The sequence below is a fragment of the Camellia sinensis genome, chromosome 13 (assembly GCF_055761805.1).
Source record: "Camellia sinensis isolate YWXY chromosome 13, ASM5576180v1, whole genome shotgun sequence".
In the NCBI taxonomy this organism is placed as follows: Eukaryota; Viridiplantae; Streptophyta; class Magnoliopsida; order Ericales; family Theaceae; genus Camellia; species Camellia sinensis.
The window spans coordinates 94,380,775-94,406,408 of record NC_138973.1 but is presented as its reverse complement, the minus strand read 5'-3'; the positions used below and the strand labels follow the sequence as shown (position 1 = coordinate 94,406,408).

The following is a 25,634-nucleotide window of genomic DNA, read 5'->3' as shown; positions in this document are numbered from 1 at the left end:
TGAAGGACCTAGCTCGGCGCAGAGTACTTCTATCTGTCTGGTTTCCTCAATGCTGGGCCACGAAAGAAATTCAGTCAGGAGAGGGTTAGGAGATATGCTATCGATCATAGAAGCAAGGCCGGCCAATTCATTGGCTCGGCCGTTTTCTTCTCGGCCAATCTATTAGACCCTTATTGCCTGGAATTGCTTGATGTGGTCTCTAACCAAAGCCTGGTACTTCATCATTCTGTCATCCTTTGCTTCGTAAACCCCAAAAACTTGGTCAACTACAAGCTGGGAATCACTGTAAACCATTAGCTCGGATGCATGCATTTGAAGCGTGCTCTTGAGCCCGGCCAAAAGCGTTTCGTACTCAGCCTCGTTGTTTGAGGCAGGGAATCCAAGGGTGATAGAATGTTCGATAGTCAGACCGTCTGGCGAAATCAGAACTATACCCAGCCTGGCACCGTGACGGTTCGAGGTTCCATCAACAAAAAGTTTCCACATTTCGCCAACAAAGAGCTTCCAACAGTCTGAGGGGTCTTGAGAGGCTTGAAGGTTGACGGGATCACGGTTGTTCGGCTGTTCGGTTTCAAGTTCTGTGCTGAGCAGTTCCACTTCAGCCCCCCTCGGCGATTCGGCGCCAGACTCAGCAAGTTGATCCGTAATGCCTAAGTTTGTAGGCGAATCGCCGGGTTGCAGTATTATACCGGCTGTAGGCTCTGTGCTGAGCGGTTCCACTTCTTTCCCTTTGGTGATGCGGTACCGGACAAAGCAGGTTGGTCGGTGATACCCAACTCCGTCATCGCATCGCCGGGCTGTGGTATTGTACTAACCGAAAGTTCTTCGGCGGGGCGCGCAAGTTTCGCGTCGCCGTCATCACCTAGCTGTGTTATTGCGGTCTGGCCTGCATTCACCTCCTCATTTGCCGCGGCAATATCCACCGGGCATACCAGATGAGTTCCAAGTGAGAATTCAGCAATGAAGTCGGCCAATGTCTGAGCTTTTATGGCAGTTCGTGGCTGGAATTTGACATCGAATTGTCCCAATTCAACCGCCCACTTGAGGATTCGACCGGAGAAGTCCGCCCGTTTGAACAAAGCTTTGAGGGGGAACTCGGTCAAAATGATGATTGTATGGGCATGGAAGTAATGCGCCAATTTCCTGGAGGCCATCATCAATGCCAATGTAAGTTTTCCCTGCGGCAAGTATCTCGACTCTGCCGGTAGCAAGGTTTTTCTAATATAGAAGATAGGGAGATGCTTGATTTCTTCCGACCGGACAAGCACTGCACTGACCGCATGCTGTGAAACAGCCAGATAAAGGTAGAGCTCTTTAACGGGCTTCGGTGTTACCAACAGTGGCGTTGAAGACAGATACTCCTTGAGCGTGGCCAAAGCCCGGTCACACTCTTCATTCCAAGAGAACTTTGATTTCAAGCTTGAAAGAAAGGGCGGCAGCGATCTGATGACCGGCTTATGAATCGATTAAGCGCGGCGGCCATGCCGGCCAGATACTGCACTTCCTTAGCCGAGCTAAGCTGCTTTAACTCTTGTACGGCTCGGATTTGTGAGGGTCTGCCTCGATGCCTCGGTTTGTGACTAGGAAGCCCAAGAATTTTTCAAATCCCACGCCAAAGGCACACTTAGACGCATTTAGGCGTAGCTTGTGTTGTTTGAGAATGGCGAACATCTCGGCCAAGTCGGAGAAGTGGTCTGCTTGATACCGGCTCTTACCCATCATATCATCAATATAAGCCTCCATTGTCCGACCTAGCAGAGGAGCGAACATTTTGGTCACCATCCTTTGGAAAGTTGCCCCGGCGTTCTTCAAACCAAAAGGCATGACTCGGTAGCAGAAGAGTCCCCTCGGTGTAGTGAAGGAGGTGATCTCGCGGTCGGGGCCATGCATGGCAATCTGATGATAACCACGGTAGGCATCCAAGAAACTGACCCTGTTATGTCCAGCCGTTAAGTCCACGAGCTGGTCTATTCTGGGCAGTGGAAAGTTGTCTTTAGGGCAAGCTCAGTTGACGGTCTTATAGTCGACACAAACTTGTCACTTCCCATTCTTCTTTGGTATAACAACTGTGTTTGAAATCTACCGAGGGTAGTGCACTTCCTGAATAGCTCGTGCCTCAAGCAAGTTCTTCACTTCCTCTGCAACTACCTCGGCGTGATGCAGCGCCGATCTCCTTGTTCGCTGAATGACAGGCTTGGCTCCGGGGAAGACGTTTAGGTGATGGCAAATAAAACTCGGATTGAGGCCGGGCATGTCATAAGGCGACCATGCGAAGACTTCGATATTGGCCATCAAAAACTCAACCATCTCGGTCCTTTCTTGTGCGGTAAGGCTTGAGCCGAGCAAGAAGAACCTGTCCGGACTCTCTGTATCAATTCGCACTTCGACCAATTCTTCGACGGCTTTGTCCTCGGCCTAGTGCCCACATCTTCAATGACTCCTCGATCTTCCGGTCCCTCTATTATTTGTACGAAGCCTTTGGCAGCTCGGCTCCCGTTGACTGCCACGAAGCATTGCTTCGACATAACTTGATCGCCCTAAATCTCCTCAATTGCCCCCGTAGCCGAGGGGAATCTCATCACTTGATGGAAGGTCGACGCTATGGCTTGCATAGCGTGAAGCCATCCCCTTCCAAGGATCAGGTTATAAGTAGATGGCACCTACAACACCCAGAACTCCACTTGCTTGACCAGTGATCCCGCTTTGACCGGCAGGATAATTTTTCCCAAAGGCTACTCAGGTTGTGAGTTGAAACCAACTAGTGGCAAAGTTGTCGGAGCCAAGTCTTTATCCCGGAGAGCTGTTTGAATGCATCGTAATACATGATCTCGACCGAGCTTCCTTGATCGATCAAGATGCGCTTGACATCGAATTTTTTGACGCGGAGTGTGACCACTAAGGTATCGTTGTGCGGCGTCTGAATGCGCTCTAGGTCCCTTGTAGAGAAACTGATCATGTCTTTTTCTTTGGTCTTGCCCCTTTTGATCGCGGGCTGGACCGACAAAACTTCCCTCATGTGTTCTGCCTTCTTGATCATACCTCGGAGCTCGCATACACGTGCCGGCTTCACTATGCCGTGGATGACATTGATCACTCCTTAAGGGGGCGCCTCCAAGTCACCCGGTGCACGCGGATCAATCGGGGCTTGATTTGCCTTCATGCCCCCGTCAATGTAAAGGTCCAGGTGTCCGGTTGCGACTAGCTCTTCCAAGTGTTGCCTCAAAGGTAAACAGTCCTCTGTCTGGTGGCCGCGCTACCGGTGAAATGTGCAACGGTACGGTGGATTGAAACCCTTCTGTCCGTCGCCCAGCTTAGCAAGAAATCAGACATAATTCTCGTCACTGATTTCACTAAGTATGCAATAAATTAGAATCTTAAAAACTGTGGTAATGCCTGTCCTGGCCTTCAACCTTCTGTTTGCATCAGCAACGTCTTCCCGGGGGTAGTCATCTCGGTCATTTCGACGACCCCTACCCTGATTTTTGCGATTTGAGCCACGGTCTGATTCCTTTGCTCCTTCATTTGAACGGTTTGCCTCCTGTCCGACCGCGTGTACCTTGCCAGCCGACCTCTTGTCTGTTGCTACCGGTGTTGCCTTCGCGGTAAATGCTGCTGCATCATCTTCTACTCGGATGTGCTTATTGATGCACTGCATTAGCTGGCCCATGGATGTCGACTGGTGCATCGTAAGCGAGTCCCGCAGTCTATGTCCGACCGGGAGACCACGCTTGTACTGCGTGATTGCAAGGTTAATTGGACAATCCAAGATCTCGTTGAAGGTTTCCCAGTATCTAGAGTTGTATGCCTTGAGCTTGTCGCTCGGCTCCATCTTGACACTAAGAAGGTGGTCAACTTCTTTCGGCGTCTTAGTGTTGGTTTTGAAGCGCGTCACAAAGGCTTTCGCCAACTGATGCCACATTTCTATACTCCCCTCTGGCAGCCTCTCAAACCATTTCAAGCCCAGCTCGCCCAAGCTTGACGGGAAGATAAGGCACATAAGGGCGTCATTTCGCCTATGTCCGGCCATGACCTGTCGGAAGTGGCTTACATATATATAAGGATCGGTTTTTCCGTCGTAGAGCGTGAACTTCAGCTGGTGGAACTCTGCCGGAAGCGGTGTTGTTTCTATCTCCAGGGAGAAAGGGGTGGCGCTCAGCCTTGCCAAGTCTGTGTCTAGAAGGAGTGGCGTAGCTAGGCGGGGTGGAGGCATTCCGACCTCTTCACTGGTGTGAACCACATAAGATAGCCGCTGGAACGCCGGTACCCTCTGAGCCTCCCGCCGGCGAGCCCGTTCCTTCAAGACTACCCGCAAATCCTTTGAACGAGCGGAATAAGAATACCTCGATGTCGTTGCCGGACGTGAGGGTTGATAGGTGCTGTCTTGCACGCTGGACTTCTCTACGTGCGCGTCGGAATCTCCAACCTTGTAACTTCTGGTGATTGAGATGAACGGAGTACGCCGCTGGCTCTGATTGCCTGAACGGCGGGGTTGGGTGCGCTCACTGTGGTCTCCCACTCCAGCTACACCCTTCCCTTTGACATGCCGCTTAAGATCCTCCATCTCCGCCGCCATTCGTCGGATGACGGCATCTTGGTCCCTTAGCTTGTGTTCCAGTCGTCTGGCATGCGATTCTCTCCGCTGCCGGTGACCGTCTGGACTCCGTGAATGACCAAAGCTTCTTCCGCGCTTATCCCGCGCGTCTCTTGAATGTTCCACTGGAGAAGTCTCCAGGTCCGCCATAGGAAGGATGGCGGGATATCCTTCTCTCCATCTGCCTGACTCCGGGGTAACTCCGTCGATGGCAGACAACGGAATCTCATCGTTGTTCGCCATAGACGGCGATCAGATGAGCCTGGAAGACAAGGTTTTGTCTGTCAAGTTCCCACAGACGGCGCCAATTATACGGGGAGCAAATATTCCGGCAAGCCCGTACTCCTTTCTTCCAAGCTCCTGCCTGTCCGATCGACCTGCGAGCACAACGGTGGTGAGCTACCCGGCAGTGTGTGGCCGGAATACCCCTCCGATGATCAAGTTAGACACACACAGGGACGGAGAGAGAGAGAGAGAGGATTGAGTGTTTAGTGTAAATCTCACCAAATGTTTATCTATCTCAGCGTGGGGGGCGCAGACTCGCTTATATACCTTCTGCGTCCCAAATCTACTCATATTAGTCTCTCGACACGTGGTGCTACTATCCCATCTGTCAGCACAAATCTAGCTGAACATCACCTAACTGCCAGTCCACACCACTGGGGGCTCGGCAGCCGGGCTGCAGCATCTCGGCTGTCAACGGCCGCGCTGGGCAGCTAGCTAGAGCGCTCCGCTCGCCAAGCTCAATGACGACCGAGCTCGGTTGCATTCCGGCTTAGCCGAGCTCGGGACAAGTCATGCTGGTTAGCCGTCGGCCTTCCTGCCGAGCTAACGCATGAACCGTGGAACCCAGTGAGGTAGCGGACATCTCGGCCGAACCTTACTTGACCGCTATAGTACGACGTCAATTATGCAACTATGCCATTACTGAATAACTATGCCATTATCGAGCAAGTAGCTCGGTTTCACAGCAACTGTGTCATTACCGAACGAAAATCCTTTCTGGATGGGCCAAGGCTGCCACGGCCCAAATGTGTTCGGCCTACAATTTGTCCGGCCCTTACTACGGCCCAATCCAAATCACAAATCTCCCTCTCAATATATATATTAAATATAAATTTTATTTATTATTATATATTGGGTAAATTACATTGACGCCCCCTCAGGTTTCTGTTTAATACAGATCCCCACTCACATTTGAAAAATTATATTCCCCTCTCTGAAATTTGTAATCTCATTATAAATTATCCCTCTAGATTGCTGATGTCATGTCTTAAAATTTTCTAAATGACCATCTTACCATGTTTTCTTACCATTTCTTATTCTTATCATCATGATTACATTTTACAACTTTTCATTATTAAATTCTACCTGAACATATTCTTATTGAGTGATGATATACAAACATAAATTTTATATAGAATTTGAAACAAAATGATATAGCTTAATAGTGATATTTCATTTTAAAACACAACACCCATAAACATTATTTATATTTACAATAATATCACTATTACAACATTTTTATGATATTTTTTGCATAAATTTTTATTTATGAATATAATTTTTCATTTTTATTTCCACAATTATATCTTGATTAGATCAATTTTAATATAGATATATTTAAAAAGTATAAAATTTGTACAAATTTTTTTTAAAAAATCCATTGAATACAACAAAATAAGATAATTTATTTAATTTTTGTATTTTTTGTATTTTGTGAATTTAAAAAAAAATACAAAATATTATACTTTTTAAGTATGTCTAGAAATTTTGAGAAACTGTTAAATGAGGAATATAGAAGTACGACAATAGGGGAAGAAATAATCAGTAATACGATAAACCAAGACTATAGGTTCTATCGCAGGATTAGAAATTTTGAAGTGGAGATTGCACTTAAGAAGATGAAATCAAATAAGGCTTTGGGACCTGATGATATCCCTATTGAAGCTTGGAAGTGTTTGGGTAAAAAGGGAGTTGCTTGGTTGACTAGGTTGTTTAGCAAAATTTTGTTGACTAGGAACATGCCAGATGAGTGGAGGAAGAGTATTTTAGTACCAATCTATAAGAATAAAGGTGATGTCCAGAATTGTAACAACTATAGAGGAATTAAGCTAATGTGTCATATAATGAAAGTGTGGGAGAGGGTGATGGAACGTCGATTGCGAGACATAACAGAGGTGTCAGAGAATCAATTTGGGTTTATGCCTGGTAGGTCAACAATGGAAGCGATTTATCTTTTGAGGAGAGTAATAGAAAAGTATAAAGAAAAGAAAAGATACATTCATATGGTGTTTATCGACCTTGAGAAAGCATATGACAGAGTGCCCCGAGATATAATATGGTGGGCGTTAGAGAAGAAAGGGGTGACAAAAGGCTACATTGACGTGATTAGGGACATGTATGAAGGGGTGGTGACCACTATTAGATCGCCAGCTGGAGAAACAAATGAATTTCCTATCACTGTAGGGTTACACCAAGGATCTACCTTAAGTCCTTATCTTTTTGCTTTAGTTATGGACGAGTTGACGATAAATATTCAGGATGACGTGCCATGGTGTATGCTTTTTGCAGACGATATTGTGTTAGTGGATGAGACTAGAGAAGGAGTTAACACAAAGTTGGAGATCTGGAGAAAAGCTCTTGAATCTAAAGGGTTTCGAATAAGCAGAACTAAGACAGAGTACATGGAGTGTAAATTTAGTAACAGTAACAATGAAAGCAGAGGATAAGTGAAGATTGAGAACCAAGAACTGCCTAAGAGTGAACATTTTCGTTATTTAGGGTCGATTATCACAACAGCGGGAGAGATTGATGCAGATGTGGCCTATAGGATTAAGGCGGGATGGTGTAAGTGGAGAAGTGCGTCTGGGGTATTGTGCGATAAACGAATACCCACTAGACTAAAAGGTAAGTTTTATAGAACGGCTATTAGACCAGCTATGTTGTATGGAACGGAGTGTTGGGCAACTAAGAAACAACATGTAGATAAGATGAGTGTGGCTGAGATGAGGATGCTAAGGTGGATGTGTGGTAAGACTAGACAGGACAGGATTAGGAATGAGTGTATTCAGGAATGGGTAGGAGTAGCACCGATAGAAGATAAGTTGAGAGAGAATCGTTTGAGATGGTTTGGTCATATTCAACGGAGACCAACAGAGGCAGTAGTGAAGAGATGCGATGCTGTAACGGTAGATGGAAGTGTTAGGGGACGGGGTAGGCCTAGATTAACGTTGACTAGCGTTATAAATAGAGATATGAATCTACTTAATTTGACTAATGAAATGGCCTTTGATAGGGCCGCGTGGAGAAGAAAGATTCATGTAGCCGACCCCATTTGATGGGACTTAAGGCTTCGTTTGGTTTGGTTTGGTTTGGTTAAGTATGTCTAGATTAGGTGTATCTAAAAAATAAAAAAATTACTTAAAATATTTTTAAAAATTCAGTAAAAAAAAAAAACGATAAATGAAAAAAACTCAACTTTTTGTGTGAATTAAACTAAAGAAGATGATTGTTATTTCTTTTAAAATGACATAAATAAAATATCTATATTATTATATATATATAAAGACTAGAGAACAAATATTTTATTTTAAGACAGTGCCTTTGGTCTAGTCTAAGATTGGACTGGACCGTGCTGTTGGGCCCGTGGGAGCCCACCACGGGTCTCGTTTTGATAATTCGAACCGTTCAATGTGTAGAACTCGTCGAGTACTATATGTCTGTAAAAAATCACGTTGATCGGATATCGATAGCTATATGAACAAAACAAATTTTATCAACCGTTAATTGTTTCACCGTTCATTTTTTTTTAATATAAAACTGATTTGATCACATAGTTATTGATATCCGATTAACGTGATTTTTTATAGGCATGTAGTACTCGACGAGTTCTACACATTGAACGGTTCAGATTATCAAAATGGGCCCAAAAAATAAACTCCATAAATCGAACTGGACGGGTCCAGTATTGATCTCAACTTGAGACAAGCTAGACCCTTATTTTAATCTGACAAGAGGTAAGTGTTAAAAAATACACATTTAGCTCACTTAAAATATAATTGTTAGTGCTTTATTGCTACTTGATGATTTTAATGAGTTTATGTATGTGTAGGTCGCTCAAGCTTGTTAGATGAAATTAGTTTAAAAAAAAAATTCAATCAGAAATTTATAAAAAAAAAAAATAAAGAAATCATTCCAGAAAAAATCAAGATTCGTCAGAGGAGGAACAAGTCAGAAAGCACATCGGAAAAAATCTAGATTCATCGGAGGTAGTGGTAGAACGAACGCAAACCAGAGACCAAAGACCCCATCAGATGAAAATCCAAATTTGTTGAGAATAGGTGACAACCCAGACCCAATCAAACTCAACCTCGTGATCTCTTTAGATTTGATTAGAGAGGGGAAAATAGCTGGCCTTAGTCACGATAGGAAACGAAAAGGGAAAAAGGTAGTGGGGGAAAGGAAAAAGGGAGTGGGCAGATGAGGGAAACAAGGCATTAGGTGAAAGGGAAAAGGGAAAATTGAGAGAGATGGGTAGCGATGGAAGAAGATGAGGGGACGAAACGGTACGGATTGTGGTGGTGATGAAATTTGCTTCGAATACGAGAGAACTTCATTCAAAATTAATCAGCGATTGATTTGAGTTTTTTGAATTAAATTTTTTAAAAATTGATTTTTTTTGGTTGTCATGTTTTTATTATTTTATTATTTTTAGTGAATATTTTTAAATTTTTAAATATTTTTTTATTTTTTTAAATGTAATTTACTTATATGTATGTAAAAAGTAAAAAATTTGTGAAAAAATATTTTAAAAAATTAATAAATACTTGAAAATATAAAAAATGTATTGAATTTTTGATTTTTTTTTGTATTTTTTGTATTTAGTAAATTTTTAAAAGGCTTTTTTTACAATTTTTTTTATTTTTCAGATTTATTTATGTTAGATATGTTTAAAAAGTAAAAAAAATTACTTAAAATATTAAAAAAATTTAATAAAAATAAAAAAATACGAAAAATAAAAAAAATAATTTTTTTAAAAAAGCATTTTTTGAAAAAGTGTAACTAAGCAAATTGAATGATTTTGTGCTTCATTCATTGATTACTACTTTTCTTTAGAGTTTTGCTTAAAATTATAAGCACACATTTTTGATTTGCACATGTTGATGGTAATGACTTTGAGTGGTGGGTGACTGTGGGTTTAGAGATAGGACTAGTATGGGAATGAAAAGCTGAGGGAATGAGGTTATGTTCCAGTATGGTTTGTCTTACGATAGACTTATAGATGGATGGTTCTGATTTATTAAATGGATAGTTTTGATATGGCGTGGTAACTTTACAATTAAAATGAACATTAAATTTGAAAAACTAATAAGGGGTGGCATGTGTATTGTCAGAAAAAGTTTCTCCTAAAAGACTTAGGCCTCCTTTGATAATTATTTTTTTTAGTCAAAAAAATTATTAAAAAAATTAAAAAATTAATAATTTATATTAAAAATCTTGAAAATTCTTTTTTTTTTTATTTTTATTTTTTACATATTTTTTTGTAAAAAGTTAAAAGTCATTCTAAATATATTAATTTTTTTACATCATATTTTAATCAAAAAATTAAAAAATTACTAAAAAAACTTATACCCAAACGAGGCCTTAATAGGAATTGACCAAAGAATGAGAATGTGATATTATTTTAACATTAAGATTTAAATTGAAACAATTAAAAATGCATGATTTAATTTGTTTAAAGGGCCAAATTATAGAGTTTTTTTTTTTTTTTTTTGTAATTTTTCTTATATATTTTTATCTTGTGCATCGTACAAGTTTGTTATCCCTATATCTATATAATAAGGAAGCTCAGAATTTTTTCCATGGATGGGACTTTTGTCCATTTGTCCAAATTTTAACCATTAGATTGATTTCATCTGAGGGTTAAAAACATCTCACTCTCATCTCTTTCAACACACACTCTCTCAACACACACACTCTCTCTCAGACACATACTCCTCTCCTCTTCTTCTGTTTTCAAATTTTGAACTCTCTCTCTCACTCTCTCTCTCTCTCTTCATTGGAGCCCATTCCCGTACCTCCCTGTCGAGACCCAACCCTTGCCGTGCTTCCCTGTCTTCATCTTCTCTCTTCCTCCCTCCCTCTCTGCCGTCAACAGGGGAACATCAACAAGGGAGTCATCCCCGGCCAGAGCATCATCTTCACCGTCCCCGGTTACCCCTCTCTCTCTCTCTCTCTCTCAAGCAAATATGTATAATTTGCATTTTGGATGTATATATATGTGTATATATGTATATGTGTATATAGATGTATGTAATGGGTTTGAAATGGGTTAATTTGAAATGGGTTTGATTTATGAAATGGGTTTGAAATGGGTTTGATTTATGAAATGGGTTTGAAATGTATTTGTGTGTGAACACACCCTCTGTAAACACACCCTCTGTGTTTGTGTGTATTTGTGGGTTTGAAATGAACACACACCCTCTGTCCCCGGCCATATAATTTGCATTTTTGGATGTATATATATGTATATATATGTATATGTGTATATAGATGTATGTAATGGGTTTGAAATGTTTGATGTTGAACATAGTTTAGTTTTGATTTATGAAATGGGTTTGATTATTTAATGGGTTTGATTTATGAAATGGGTTTGATGATTTATGTATGAAATGGGTTTGATTTATGAAATGGGTTTGAAATGTATTTGTGTGTGAACACACCTCGGCCAGAGCATCCCCAAGGCATCTTGCTCGCTGCAGACATGGATGGTCTCTTATGGGTTTGGTTTTGGCAGATGCTTCTTTTTGCTTTCTTTGTTTGATCATTCACCTATTATTTTATTTTATTTATATTTTATAAATAAGTTTGATACATAATAAGTTTGATAAATAAGTTTGATACATATTTTATTTTTAAACTATAGAACATGAATGGTTTATTTATTTATTTTTATTTTTTATTTTTTTATTTTTTATAAGTTTGATACATAATAATATTTTGCAATAATAAATATAATAGATGCATATATATACAATTTTCATAAATAAATCATTTTTCTGAATATATTTAGCCCAAGTATTGATTTAGATAGGAGAAACTAGACTAATTATAAAGATATTATTTTAAATTTTTATCAATGTGTTTAATTTGACTGGTTCGATGGTAATTTTGAAATTTCTTAAAATTTAAATTTTTCATATTTTTTAATTTTATAATACTTAAAATACATATGTCATTTTGTGATTAGTTCAAAATCTAATTTACATAAATCAAGTTAATTTTTAAAACCTCTTAGTCATGACCAATAATATATTAGTATTATTTACTTAAATTTTTTGATTTCAAATCATGTAATGATATTATTACTATTTTTAATTTAATATTTTGTGTGTATTTGTGGGTTTGAAATGAACACACACCCTCCGTCCCCGGCCATATAATTTGCATTTTTGGATGTATATATATATGTATATATATGTATATGTGTATATAGATGTATGAAATGGGTTTGAAATGTTTGATGTTGAACATAGTTTAGTTTTGATTTATGAAATGGGTTTGATTATTTAATGGGTTTGATTTATGAAATGGGTTTGATGATTTATGTATGAAATGGGTTTGATTTATGAAATGGGTTTGAAATGTATTTGTGTGTGAACACACCTCGGCCAGAGCATCCCCAAGGCATCTTGCTCGCTGCAGACATGGATGGTCTCTTATGGGTTTGGTTTTGGCAGATGCTTCTGTTTGCTTTCTTTGTTTGATCATTCACCTATTATTTTATTTTATTTATATTTTATAAATAAGTTTGATACATAATAAGTTTGATAAATAAGTTTGATACATATTTTATTTTTAAACTATAGAACATGAATGGTTTATTTATTTATTTTTATTTTTTTATTTTTTTATAAGTTTGATACATAATAATATTTTGCAATAATAAATATAATAGATGCATATACATACAATTTTCATAAATAAATCAATTTTCTGAATATATTTAGCCCAAGTATTGATTTAGATAGGAGAAACTAGACTAATTATAAAGATATTATTTTAAATTTTTATCAATGGGTTTAATTTGACTGGTTTGATGGTAATTTTGAAATTTCTTAAAATTTAAGAATGAATTATAATTTAATGTTATCAATGTAAATTTTTCATATTTTTTAATTTTATAATACTTAAAATACATATGTCATTTTGTGATTAGTTCAAAATCTAATTTACATAAATCAAGTTAATTTTTAAAACCTCTTAGTCATGACCAATAATATATTAGTATTATTTACTTAAATTTTTTGATTTCAAATCATGTAATGATATTATTACTATTTTTAATTTCAATGGTTATGGTTATGGTTATGGTATAAAATTTATAAATATTATAACTGCTAGAAAAATTATCATAAATATTGTATTATAACAAAAACCAATGATTAAATGACACATGTGTTTTTATAAACTCAAAAAATTGAAAACATACCACAAGAGTAAGGGATGGGTTTTAGGGTAGGAATGAGACACTGTTTGGCTCACTGGATTGAAAAGATGTACATACCACAAGAGTGATGTGTATAGTAGAATTTTCCTAAAGTATTTGGTAAAGTTTAATTATTGTATAATTTAATTAATTAAATTATTAAGCACATTATTGGATAATTTAATTATTAAGCACATAAGTATTTCAAAAATTTTCCTAAAATAATTTAATTATTGGATACTCTAAGCACATTATGTAGTATTATTTATGTAGTAATATAAATTAATGACATAACCAAAAACTCATTTCACAATGAGCGTGTGTGTTTAATTATTGTTTTCTTTTTCTTTGATTCAACTATGTCTTTCCTTGCTGGACTCTGTTGTTTAAAAAATTCAACTTCAGTGTTTCTTTCATTTGTCCTTTTAAATTTGTATATTAAAAAAAAAAAAAAATTGTTTAGTACTGATGGTCACAATTGTTGACAAATAGGATTCTATCATTAGAGAATAGAGAGATGAGCTCTTGCCAAATTTTGGCGTTGTTATAATTTGGCACCAAAAAATAGCACATGAATTGGAAGTGTTGTTGCCAAATTTTGGCTTTCGCATGAAGGGGAAGCATACCATTAGAGTTGCTTTGCCATGTCATTTTAATCTTTAAAGCTGCTTTGCCACGTTCCAATATGTATTTTATTTATTTATTGTGGGGTATAGGTTATTTGAGAAAATGGAAGTCATTGCCGCCACCGTTGATAGTAATAAATAGAATTGACATTTTTTTTGTGGTGTTTCTTTTGATAAATGTGTATGAATGTGCACTAAATCTGAGCATGTTAATGAATAGATTTAAGCATCCATTTTATGAAGTTTTAATACATATCAGAATGTATTATCAAATATGTAAAACAATTATATTTATTTCTTTATATGTGGTATAATCATAATAAGTTGCAAGTCTTCCCATTTAATAACTTCTGTTGTGGGCAACTTTTATGGCCTTAATTGGTTCCATATTAGTGTATCAGTTTTATGTTTTGGGGCCAAAACATGAAAATTGGTTATATATGATTATTGGCCTTAATTGGTTCCATATTGGCCAAAACTTTTATGGCCAATATTGGTTATATATGATTATTGGCCTTATTGGCCTTAATTGGTTATATATGATTATTGGCCTTAATTGGTTATATATGATTATTGGCCAAAACTTTTATGGCCTTAATTGGTTCCATATTAGTCCATATGACATTTGGTTATATATGATTAGGGACTTGCATTCCTATAATTTTTTACTTACACCTCATAACAGAATCACTTATATCTATATATATGATTCCAAACCCCAAACCCCCTATTTATGTATGATTCCAAACCCCCTAATATTGAGAAGCCATGTCTAAGAAAGTCATGTCTAACAAAACCTGTGCCAATTAATTAACAAACTGAAGTGGGTTTCTGCTTTCTAGGCAACCAAACAAAGGGTTATTTTTTTTTTCTTAATAAAAAAAAATGAAAAATTGGAAGAAGAAAATAAACATACCTTCCTCTGCCTCTTAAGGCATATCTTTTTGTGTTGAATGGGTTTATTTTTTGTATTAGTTTTTTACTTTTAACCAATATAGATAGGAGTTAAATATTCTTTGTTTTTTTTTTCTTTTCTCCTTGAATGACACTTAGGGCATGTTTGATTAGCAGTTATTAACTTGTTAATCAAACAAGGCCTTAGTTTGAGTTTTATTTATTGCATAAAACACATGTTTATTAGTTTGTATAGCATTTTGATAATATTCGAATTTATTAGTTTGTAACATTCGATAACATTTGAATTTTATTAGTTTGTAAAATTAATCTATTTGGACTTAAATTAATCTATTATTAGTTTGAATTTTATTAATTTTATTAGGAGTTAAATTAATTTTACAGATATGGTAAGTATGGAAATCTAAACCACATTTCATATTTTTAGGGCGTTTTTTTTTAATAAACAAAATGAAAAATTGGAAGAAGAAAATAAACATACCTTCCTCTGCCTCTTAGGGCATGTTTTTTGTATTGAATGTGTTTATTTTTTGTATTAGTTTTTGACTTTTTATCTAATGTTTCAAATTTAACCAATATAGATAGGAGTTAAATTAATCTTTGTTTTTGTTTTTGTTTTTGTTATTTTTTTTTTTCTCCTTGAATGACATTTAGGGCATGCTTGATTGGTAGTATTAGTGGTACTATTTTATTAACCTGTTAATCAAACAAGGCCTTTGTTTGAGTTTTATTAGTTTGTATAGAATTTTGATAACATTCGAATTTATTAGTTTGTAACATTCGATAACATTTGAATTTTATTAGTTTGTAAAACTAATCTATTTGGACTTAAATTAATCTATTATTAGTTTGAATTTTATTAATTTTACTAAGAGTTAAATTTTATTAATTTTATTAGTTTGTGGTAAGTATGGAAATCTAAACCACATTTTGTATTTTTCTATTTCAATGAAAAGGCCCTTATAGAATTCATGAGTTAATTTTTTAAATTCGTACTGTGGTATCGTACTGTTTGATTTCTTAAATTCATACTTTGATTTGAATTTGTGGTATTATATACTGTTCAAGCTTTAATAAATCCGAATTTTTTTTGTCAAACAGTTTTTGGGGATTAATCAATAAATCGGACAGTTTTTTGCCAATAAAGGGTTGTTTTTGGCCGATAATGGCCTCCATATGTGTTTGTGTTTCTAAGGATTTGGAAAATATTCTATCCTATTTGGTAATAAACTTAGGGAATCTTTTATTTTATTTTATTTATCAGCTCAGGAAATCGTACAGTATCACTACATTTTTATTTTTTATTTTTAAAACAGTTTGGTTTGTATACACTGTATTGGTTTCATGTCTTAGATGTGTTCCAGTTTTTACCTTTTCTGTAAGATGTGTTCCAGGTCTTAGATAGCATCAGTTGGATCTCAAGTTCTAAAATTAATTAGTTTCGTTATAGGAATTCACCCAATTTTGATTTGAGTCTGATTGTGTTTGAAAGTGCCATTAAGACTTATGGTAAATATAACGTATCTTTTGGGATTGGCTTTATTTATTGTTGTTCATAGTTAAGACGTTTTCCTATGTTTGGGGATTTATATGGTTTCAATGCCCAAAGCAGTGTATCATAACTTTTTTTAAATTGAGGAAGCACAAAATAAATTAAGGTTATGGAAGAAAAAAAAAAATTAAGTAAACCAATTTATTTTTTATCTTTTCCGCTTCTTTTTTGTATTTGCTCACAAAAATGAAACAATCTTGGAAAGTCAATTCTTATATCTTTTAAGGTTATTTTCTTATGTACAGTGAAATATTCCTTTATCATATCTATCTTTTGTAAAAAAAAAGTTAGCTTAGGTATATCTTGGAGACATTTTAGTGGTTGACCACCTGGTGGATGAATTATTTTTTATGAAATTATTTGTTGCCTTTTTGACTTTAGTGGTTGACTTTAGTGGTTCACTTTGTTTTCTTTTGCAGAAGTTTATATTTTCACCCTTTGCTAATACATATATGTCTACTCATTTGCACCTTTTGCTAAGAAAAATGGTAACATTCATTAATATTTTCTTTTGCTGTTGTTTGGAGTCAAATTGTGTTTCTAATAGATTGATTTATTTTTTATTTATTTAATATTTGGAGTGAAATTATTATTTTAAAACTATGTAGATGTGCAAAGCTTTTGTTATTTGTTAATTTTAATAAATAGATTCTTGGAAGCAAAGTACTAAGTGATTGATGTGTTTTATTGATAGTTTCCGTTGGAAACACAACTCATTTTGATAAATTGTTTAAATTTTTTAACTCATTTTGGTGGCGGAAAATGATTTGTAGGGTATTAGTTTCTATGTGATTTTATCTACGTGATTTTTGATAAATTGTTTATCTATGTGATTTTTTATTAATTTCTTGAATGAGCTCAATACAATTCAGTAGAGCTTAAGCTATCAATATGTTTAATTCCTAACAATAATGTAGGAGCCATTGAAGAAACTTTCAATAGGCTTTTATAGTCAAATATGCCGATTTTTTGACTTTTTTTGGTCCTTACTTTGTTGGTTTTTGGATTTTCTGGGTGTTTGATTATTGAAAAAAATAGAGGATAATTTCATGGCTTCTGAAATTGTGAGATTGGGGTGGTTGAGTTTGACTTTATTAAATTACAGAGGATAATTTCATAGCTTCTGAAATTGTGAGATTGAGTTTGTCCACTTCAGGTGCAACAATATATATTTGTTGACTTTACTACTACACATGTTTCTACTCATTTGCACCCTTTGCCAAGTTGGGATGATGTGGCATGTTGGACAATTTTAATATTTATTAATTTGTAAGAAAAATAGTAAGATTCATTACTATTTTCTTTTGATGTTGTTTGGATTCAGATTGTGTTACCAATACCTGAAAATGTTTGGAGTTAAATTATTATTTTCAAACTGTGGATTTATTGCAAATCTTTTGTTATTTGTTAATTTCAATAAATACATTCTTGGAAACACAACTCCTTTTGGTGGCGGAAAATGATTGTTGGATTATTAGTTTGTCACATGTGTGATTTTTTATTAATTCCTTGAATGAGATATTTTATCATATGAATTAATTGTGGATTTCAAAATGATTGATGATTTTTTATTAGTTTGTTATATGAATTAACTTTATAAATTTTGCAGTTCCATTTAAACCTCTTTTAGTTCAATTAAATTCAACAAAGCTTAAGCCATCGATTGGTTTGATTCCATTTAAGTATCGATTGATTGCTTCATTTGGTTTCACTTGGTGAATTAAAATAACTTTTGTATTTACATAAGTTATGTATTCCAAAACCTTTACAGGTTAACTTTTGTATTATGTATTACTGGATTAATATGTATTTACTGAAGTCAACTTTTGTATTATAGGTTTTGGCAATATTAAGCTGGAACGACCTCTAACATTATGGATAATGTAAGTTGTCTTTTTTAAAAAAGCTGGTACATAGATTTTAAAAAAACTTTTGTATTATAGGTTCTGATTATAAACTGTAATATTCGTTCCCTTTACTCATCGTCTTATAGGTTCTGATTAAAAAACTTTCCTCATTTTTTATAAACTTTTGTATTATAAAGTGATTTTTTATAAACTTTTGTATTATATGTTCTGATTATAAACTGATTAAAAAACTTTTCTCATTTTTTACAGCTAGATGGAGACTTACAACGAACTGTAATATTCGTTCCCTTTACTTATCGTCTTATAAAATTTCATTTTGTGTACATATCAGCTACTTATTTGTTTTTGTATGTATAGGTTCAGTTTCTTCAACAAAGAAATGTCGGTGTAGTGATTCGTGATGAGCATGATTTCAATGTCGTTCGTATTTCTAATGTCAGCCCAAAAATCACTTTCTTATCATTTTTTATTTATTTATTTTTATTTCTTATACTTTGGTTATTTCTTGGACTTTGGTTATTTTTTAAAGGCAATGAAAAAGGAAAATGCAAAGGCAATGTTGAAAGGAAAAGAAAAGGTGTCTTATGCTTCCAAGGGCAAGGGAAAGGAAAATGCATGTCCAGTGGTATAGTTCTTAATGGTTTTTATAAAGTGTTTTTTTTTTTTTTTTTAAAATTGTTAGTTTTCCTATGTTTGTATTTTAAACCATAATTGTAGAGTGTTTTTGAAAATGCATGTCTAATTATTTATTTTAAACCATAATTGTATTTTTATCTTTTAAACTGTGCACTTTTTTAAGTGTCTCATGTATATATGTGTAAATCTGCACCACTTTTCAATGTAAGTGGGCGAAAATTTTGAGATAAGAGATAAAGAGAGGAGAGAGAAAATGGGCAATTTTTTTTTTTTTTTCCAGCTATGTGAATGGGGATACTTTATGAAAAGAAGATTTGTTTCAGCTAAGTTGGCTGAACATTTGTTTGTTTGTATAACAAAACCATACAATTTATTACATAGATTATAAATGACAATTTTGAGTTATGTCATTTTTTTTTTTAGTTATGACCAATTTTCTTTAGTAATGACCTTATTTTAGTTATGCCTCGCATGTTGTTTGATTTTGATGTTTTTTTTATTTTTATGTATAGTTATAACTCAAAAAGTATGAAATTATGCTATTTTTTCTTTAGTTATAATGTGCATACGTCACACACCATTTATAGTGCTTCCCTTGTGAGAGGTATCATTTTGACAACTTATTTTACATCTATAAATATAGAGAAGTGCTATTCAAATTTTTTTTAAAAAATAATAATAAATTTATTGGGTAAATTATGCAAAGGGTCCCTATACTTTATTGTGTCAATTTATTTGTTTCAATTTGCTCGATTTTGCCCCTTAATTTAACAGATTGTGTCATTTTAGTCCAATAAATAACGGTTGTCAAGTTTGGTAGACGGAAAGTCTACACAATATGTAAGTTTGGTCCATGTAGTTTACACAATGTGTCAATTTAGTCCCTGTTATTTTAATTTGCTCGGTTTTGATAGGAACTAAATTAGCACATTGTGTAAATTACAAGAACCAAATTGACACATAGTTTGACTTTCTGTCCACTAAACTGACACAATCCGTTAAATTAAGGGCCACTGATTGCAAGGGCAAGCGAAAGGAAAATGCATGTTTAGCGGTATGGTTGTTATTGATTTTGTACAGTTTTTTTAGTTTTTATTTTTATATCTTCATATATTGTATTTTATTTAGCCATAATTGTATTTTATTTTTGAAACTATACACATTTTTTGGTGTCTCTTGTATATTCTTAGGAAGAAAGAAATATATAGAGGATACTTTATGAAGGAATATATAGTGAGAAAGGAATATATAGTGTCTCCTGTAAGTGCATGAGCCCTACAAGAAAATGGGGATACTTTATGAAGCTCATCTGCTGATCGAACATTTGTTCATTACTGTTACAAAACCACACAATTTATTATTATTATTATAAAACTATGGGTAGTCATGGGCAAGAATATAATACATTTTCTCTAAATTCTTGGTATTTTCTTTGGACAGTGGAAAATGGTACTTGATAATATTTGCATTTTAAGCATTCAACGATTTAATATTCATATTTTAGGGACCCAATGGTTATGTTATATCAAGAGCTGTATTAGCTTAACGTGCACGACGAGAACGTGAAAGAAATGAAAATGCATGCTCTGCATATCAATCAAGACACCGCTTGCCACAAGAACGAGAGAGATTAGGAGCATATGTTAATGACTTTCCTTCATTAACACCGAGTCGTCGCAGTCATGCTTGCCTAGAACTGGGTACAAAGACACTTGCGGATACTTTGTTGGCACAAAAACGAACAATGGTTACACATGCATCCACATGTTCGTTCTCTATGGAAAGTACATCTTTAGCTCGGAATTGGTAAAACATGTTTAATTCTTTAAATAACACTCTTACTTTTTCATGTGTATAAATTTTAATTTATGCACAACAAATATTTGTAGGCCTAATTCTACAGTCACATTTCTTCAAGAGGATCTATGTACAGATGATGAATTAGAAGATATGACTATAAGTACTGCGATTAACACTCAATCACACATGAATTCATGTTGTCATTCTCTCGGCAAGATGGATGTGTTACGTCCTTACTGTTTAGCCTTACATTGGATGGACGAAAAATTAGCACAATCATCTCGAAAGCGTCCCCTATTTGGAACTTGCTGTTCAAAAGGAAAGACTAGGCTACCTCTGCTTATGACACCCCCTCCACCGCTTCAAGCATTATATGATGGGGATGATGATCAAGCAAGATCGTTTCGACGTTATACTCGAGTATACAATGCAGCCAATGCTTTTACAAGTCTTGGTGCTACATTGGATCCAAGAGTACTAAGGGGAAGTGGCCCTAAACCATTTATTATCCATGGGGAATTGCGACATCGAACAGGATCACTTCTACCACAGCCAGGTCAGGATGCAACTTATGCTCAGTTGTACATTTATGATCCTGATTCAGCTTTAGAAGTTCGAAATCGTAGAAATCCTCACTTACAAAGGGATGTTCTCAAAACTATTCAAGATAGTTTGTTGCAAGTTAATGCATTCGTAGACAAATTTCGCCAAGCTCATGCAATTTTGAATCAATTAGCCTTCACTGGACAAAATCTACCTGCTCATCTTCACTATAGTTCAGCAACAGACCGACGACGGTATAACCTACCAACTGTTGATGAGATTGCAATTGTAATACCAGGTGATGGAACCGGGGTTACTGGAATGAGAGATGTTGTTTTACATCTACAGGGAAATAATGAACAGATGCAAATTAATGAATGTCACCCAGCGTGTTTGCCATTGCATTATGTTTTATTATTCCCGTATGGTGAGCTCGGATGGGAACCTGAGTTGAAATTGTGGGACGTTAAACATGATCGGCCTTCAACTGATCGACTTACTCAAATGGATTTTTATAGTTATCGTTTGTTTGAGCGACCTACAGAGTATTCAACAATTTTGAGAGGTGGAAAACTATTCCAAGAGTTTTTGGTAGATGCTTGGGCTGCAACTGAACAAAATCGGTTGACGTACTATAAGCTTAATCAAAAAAAAATTCGGGCCGAACTTTACCAAGATTTAAGCGATATCGATCCAGATGACTTGCGACCTAATCAAATTGGTCAAAGGTTTATTTTGCCATCTTCATTTACTGGTAGTCCTAGACATATGTTTGAAATCTTTCAAGATTCAATGGCTATCACGCGATACAACCAGCACCCAAATATTTTTCTCACCATGACTGCAAATCCCAATTGGCCAGAAATTACTTCAGCATTATTACCACACCAAAAAGCTATTGATCGTCCGGATTTGATTGCCCGTGTTTTTGAGCTAACAAGAAAGTGTTTGATGAAGGAGATAGAGACAAACAAAGTGTTCGTTAATAAAGTTGCGCATGTTTTTACAATTGAATTCCAAAAACGAGGCCTACCACATATGCATGCGCTTCTCTTTCTTAAAGGTCCAGACAAAATTCGAACATGTGCTCAAGTAGACAAATTAGTTTGTGCAGAATTTTCAGATCCAAAAGATGATCCTACACTTTTTGAAACTGTCAAGTGTTGCATGGTACATGGACCATGTGGTGCTCGAAATCCCCAAGCACCATGTATGGAAAATGGTAGATGTACTAAGAGATACCCTCGAGCCTTTGCAGAATCAACAACTATGGACCAAGATGGATATCCAATCTATCGTCGTCGCAATAGTGGTCAAGTATATACTGTGAGAGGACAGGAAGTTGATAACAGGGATGTGGTACCATACAATGCATATCTTTCTAAACGGTTCAACTGTCATATAAATGTAGAAGTTTGTGCTGGAGTGAGATGTGTTAAGTATATACATAAGTATATTTACAAGGGTTATGATCGCACAACTATGGTTTTGGGATTGATTAATGAGATCCAACAATATCTTGATGCGAGGTATATTGGACCACCAGAAGCTGCTTGGCGAATATTCGGTCATCATTTGCATGCAGAGATGCCAACAGTTGTTCGCTTGGCACTTCATCTACCTGGAATGCATCGTGTTCTTTTCAATCCTAATGACTCATTGGAAATGATTCTTTCTAGAGCTGCACAACAAAAATCGACTCTTACTGGCTTTTTTGATTATTGTGCTTCCAATGAAAATGAATGCCAATTCACTTACCAAGAATTTCCGCAACATTTTGTTTGGCTTAAGTCAGAACATAGATGGAAACCAAGAGAACATGGATATGCAATTGGTAGAATGTACTTTGCTAGCCCTAACTGTGGTGAAAGATTTTATCTGCGTTTGTTGTTAACTGTTGTCAAAGGGCCAAGATCGTTTCAATGTTTACGTACAGTTAACAATGTTTTGCATGAGACGTTTAAATCAGCATGTGTTGCCAGAGGACTCTTAGAAGATGATGAAGAGTGGATACAGTGCTTGAAAGAGGCTGCAGTTATGAAAATCGGATATCAATTGAGGAGATTGTTTTGTATTATTCTGACCCAATGTTTTCCACTACAACCACATGCGTTATGGAATCAATTTTCAATGCATATCTGTGATGATCTTGCACATAAGCTTCGTACATTGTTTGCCATTTCTAACCCAACTGAGGCTCAAATTGAAGATTATGGTTTGTATCTTTTGAATCAAATGCTTCAAGAATCAGGAAAGAGTTTAATTGACTTCCCGTCCATGCCACAACCTACAGCAAATTGGAGTGCAACAGTTGGTAACCGATTGATATTCGAACATCAACAACTACATAATGAGGCACAACAGACAGATGTGCAAATTACTATTGATCGCCTCAATAATGGACAACGAACTGCTTATAACGCAATCACCTCTTCAGTCTTTGAAAGTAAAGGGACTATTTTCTTTTTGAATGGCGGTGCTGGAACGGGGAAAACATTTTTGTACAATACGATTGCATTAAAATGTCGCAGCCTTGGCCATATTGTTGTTGCCGTGGCTTTATCTGGAATTGCATCATTGCTATTAGTAGGAGGTCGCACTGCACATTCAACATTTTCCATTCCATTGGATGTCTTGGAAAATTCAGTTTGTGGGTTTAGCAAGCAATCATTACAGGCTGAATTGTTTAGAGAAACAAAACTCATAATTTGGGATGAAGTTCCTATGCAACATAGACATTGTGTTGAGGCGGTTGATCGCACACTTCGAGATATTTGTGATTGTGAAAAGCCATTTGGGGGTATCACTGTTGTTCTTGGTGGAGACTTTCGACAAATCTTACCAGTTATAACCAAAGGAGTTCGTGAGCAAATTGTGAATGCATCATTGAGACACTCTGTTTTGTGGAAAGATCTACATGTTTTATCTTTAGATTTGAATATGCGCTTGAATCCTGCAAACCTTGGAAATGCTATTTTTGCAAAATTCTTGACGGAGGTAATACTCATTCGAACTTTGATTATACCATTTAAGGATACTTTGATTACACCATTTTTTTAAATTTATTTTATTTTATTTATTAGGTTGGAACCAATCCGCAAGAAATCATTAAAATTCCATCAACAATACACAGATGCCAGGACCTAAAGGAATTACTCTCAGCAGTTTATCCACAATTGGATGTGGCAGATACATCAACCCCATCATTTTTAACGGAACGTACAATTCTTTCTGCACGAAATGATGATGTCAGTGCTATCAATATTGCTGCGTTGAATATTTTTCCAGGGAATACATATACGTATCTTGCTGCAGATAAGATGGCTGAAGATGATGAAATTGATCCTTCCATTACAAACAGATATCCTAATGAGTTTTTAAATTCATTGGATCCTCCTGGGCTACCAGCTTTTAAGGTAGAGTTGAAAGTGGGTTGTCCTATAATGTTATTAAGAAACATTGCACCGAAAGATGGACTGTGTAATGGCACAAGATTGATGGTATCAAGGTGCGACACTCGCATAATTGAAGCTCGAATCTTAGCTGGAGAGAAGTTTGGCAATTTGGCATTTATACCAAGGATATCATTGACTCCGTCTTCTGCAGAAATGCCTTTCCGAATGACAAGACGTCAATTTCCAGTTCGATTGGCATACGCTTTGACCATTAACAAATCTCAAGGACAATCTGTGAAATTTGTTGGGGTTGATTTGTGTACACCTGTTTTTAGTCATGGGCAACTATACGTGGCATTATCCAGATGCACATCTTTCGATCGTATAAGTATCATCCTCCCTAATGATGAGCCAGATTTCACTACAAATATTGTTTACCCTGAAGTTTTGTTATGAAGACCTTTCAGAAATTGATGAGACGTTCGTAAGAATTGTGGGAAAGAACAAATTTGAAGACATTATCAAACACATATTTTTGTAAAGTATATACATTTTGTAAAGCAGACGATAGCTATGACCCACTTTTTGTAAAGCTTTCCACCTATGTGGACTTTGTTGTATTTCAAATATTTTTGTGAAGCCTTTTATTCCCCTATATTTTTGCATTTCCATAATAGCTAAGTTTGATTTAAGAGTGCTGACTTGATCTTTTACAATTGAGTTATTATTTTGGACATGTAAGTTGATTTATTACTTTGGACATGTAAGTTGTCACTACTTTGGACATGTCAGTTGTCACTACTTTGTATACACTTTTTTATTTTTTTTTCCTTTTTGTATAAAATTATGTTCTCTTTTATTGTCATATGATGATGGAGATTTGCACCAAACTGTTATATGGGCTCTCTTTACTCATCTTCTTTTTTCATTGAGAAAATTACAAATCAATGAGTTTTTAAATATTTTATGAAGTTATCACCTATTTATAATTTTTCCTATTTAATTTACTCTTCTTACTATACATTTTCTTTCAAGTATTGATACTAGCAATACTTGATGGCTATTAGATGACTTTAAAATCTTTTTAATTTGACTATTTTGTAAAGCAACAATTTGTATTCTATAGTTGATGTAATTGATGATTTTCACATTAATTTGACAAACCATATGAGTTGCAGGAATTATTTTTTTTTTACCATTTATTGTTGGGATGCTAT

At 35.5% G+C, this 25,634-nt stretch overlaps 1 protein-coding gene and 1 long non-coding RNA gene across 2 annotated transcripts; both read left to right on the top strand.

Moving 5' to 3' along the window:
- The first annotated feature begins 10,459 nt into the window (after nucleotides 1-10,459).
- LOC114279423 (uncharacterized) lies at nucleotides 10,460-18,967 on the top strand. Its single transcript, XR_014349259.1, has 5 exons — nucleotides 10,460-10,806; nucleotides 18,013-18,058; nucleotides 18,293-18,316; nucleotides 18,401-18,478; nucleotides 18,573-18,967. It is a non-coding gene; the product is annotated as an uncharacterized LOC114279423 (long non-coding RNA).
- Nucleotides 18,968-20,695: 1,728 nt separating this feature from the next.
- LOC145805566 (uncharacterized) lies at nucleotides 20,696-24,873 on the top strand. Its single transcript, XM_082900726.1, has 3 exons — nucleotides 20,696-23,186; nucleotides 23,274-24,019; nucleotides 24,106-24,873. The coding sequence occupies exons 1-3, from the start codon at nucleotides 20,696-20,698 to the stop codon at nucleotides 24,871-24,873; spliced, it is 4,005 nt and encodes a 1,334-aa protein (XP_082756852.1).
- The last annotated feature ends 761 nt before the right edge of the window (nucleotides 24,874-25,634 follow it).

What these genes read in the sequence shown, in the direction of transcription:
- LOC145805566 (XM_082900726.1), top strand. Translation starts at nt 20,696, where the DNA reads ATGGATGTGTTACGTCCTTACTGTTTAGCCTTACATTGGATGGACGAA. An exon ending in TGATCTTGCACATAAGCTTC is followed by an intron (nt 23,187 to 23,273) that starts GTACATTGTTTG and finishes TTCAAGAATCAG; the next exon opens with GAAAGAGTTTAATTGACTTC. An exon ending in TTGCAAAATTCTTGACGGAG is followed by an intron (nt 24,020 to 24,105) that starts GTAATACTCATT and finishes TTTATTTATTAG; the next exon opens with GTTGGAACCAATCCGCAAGA.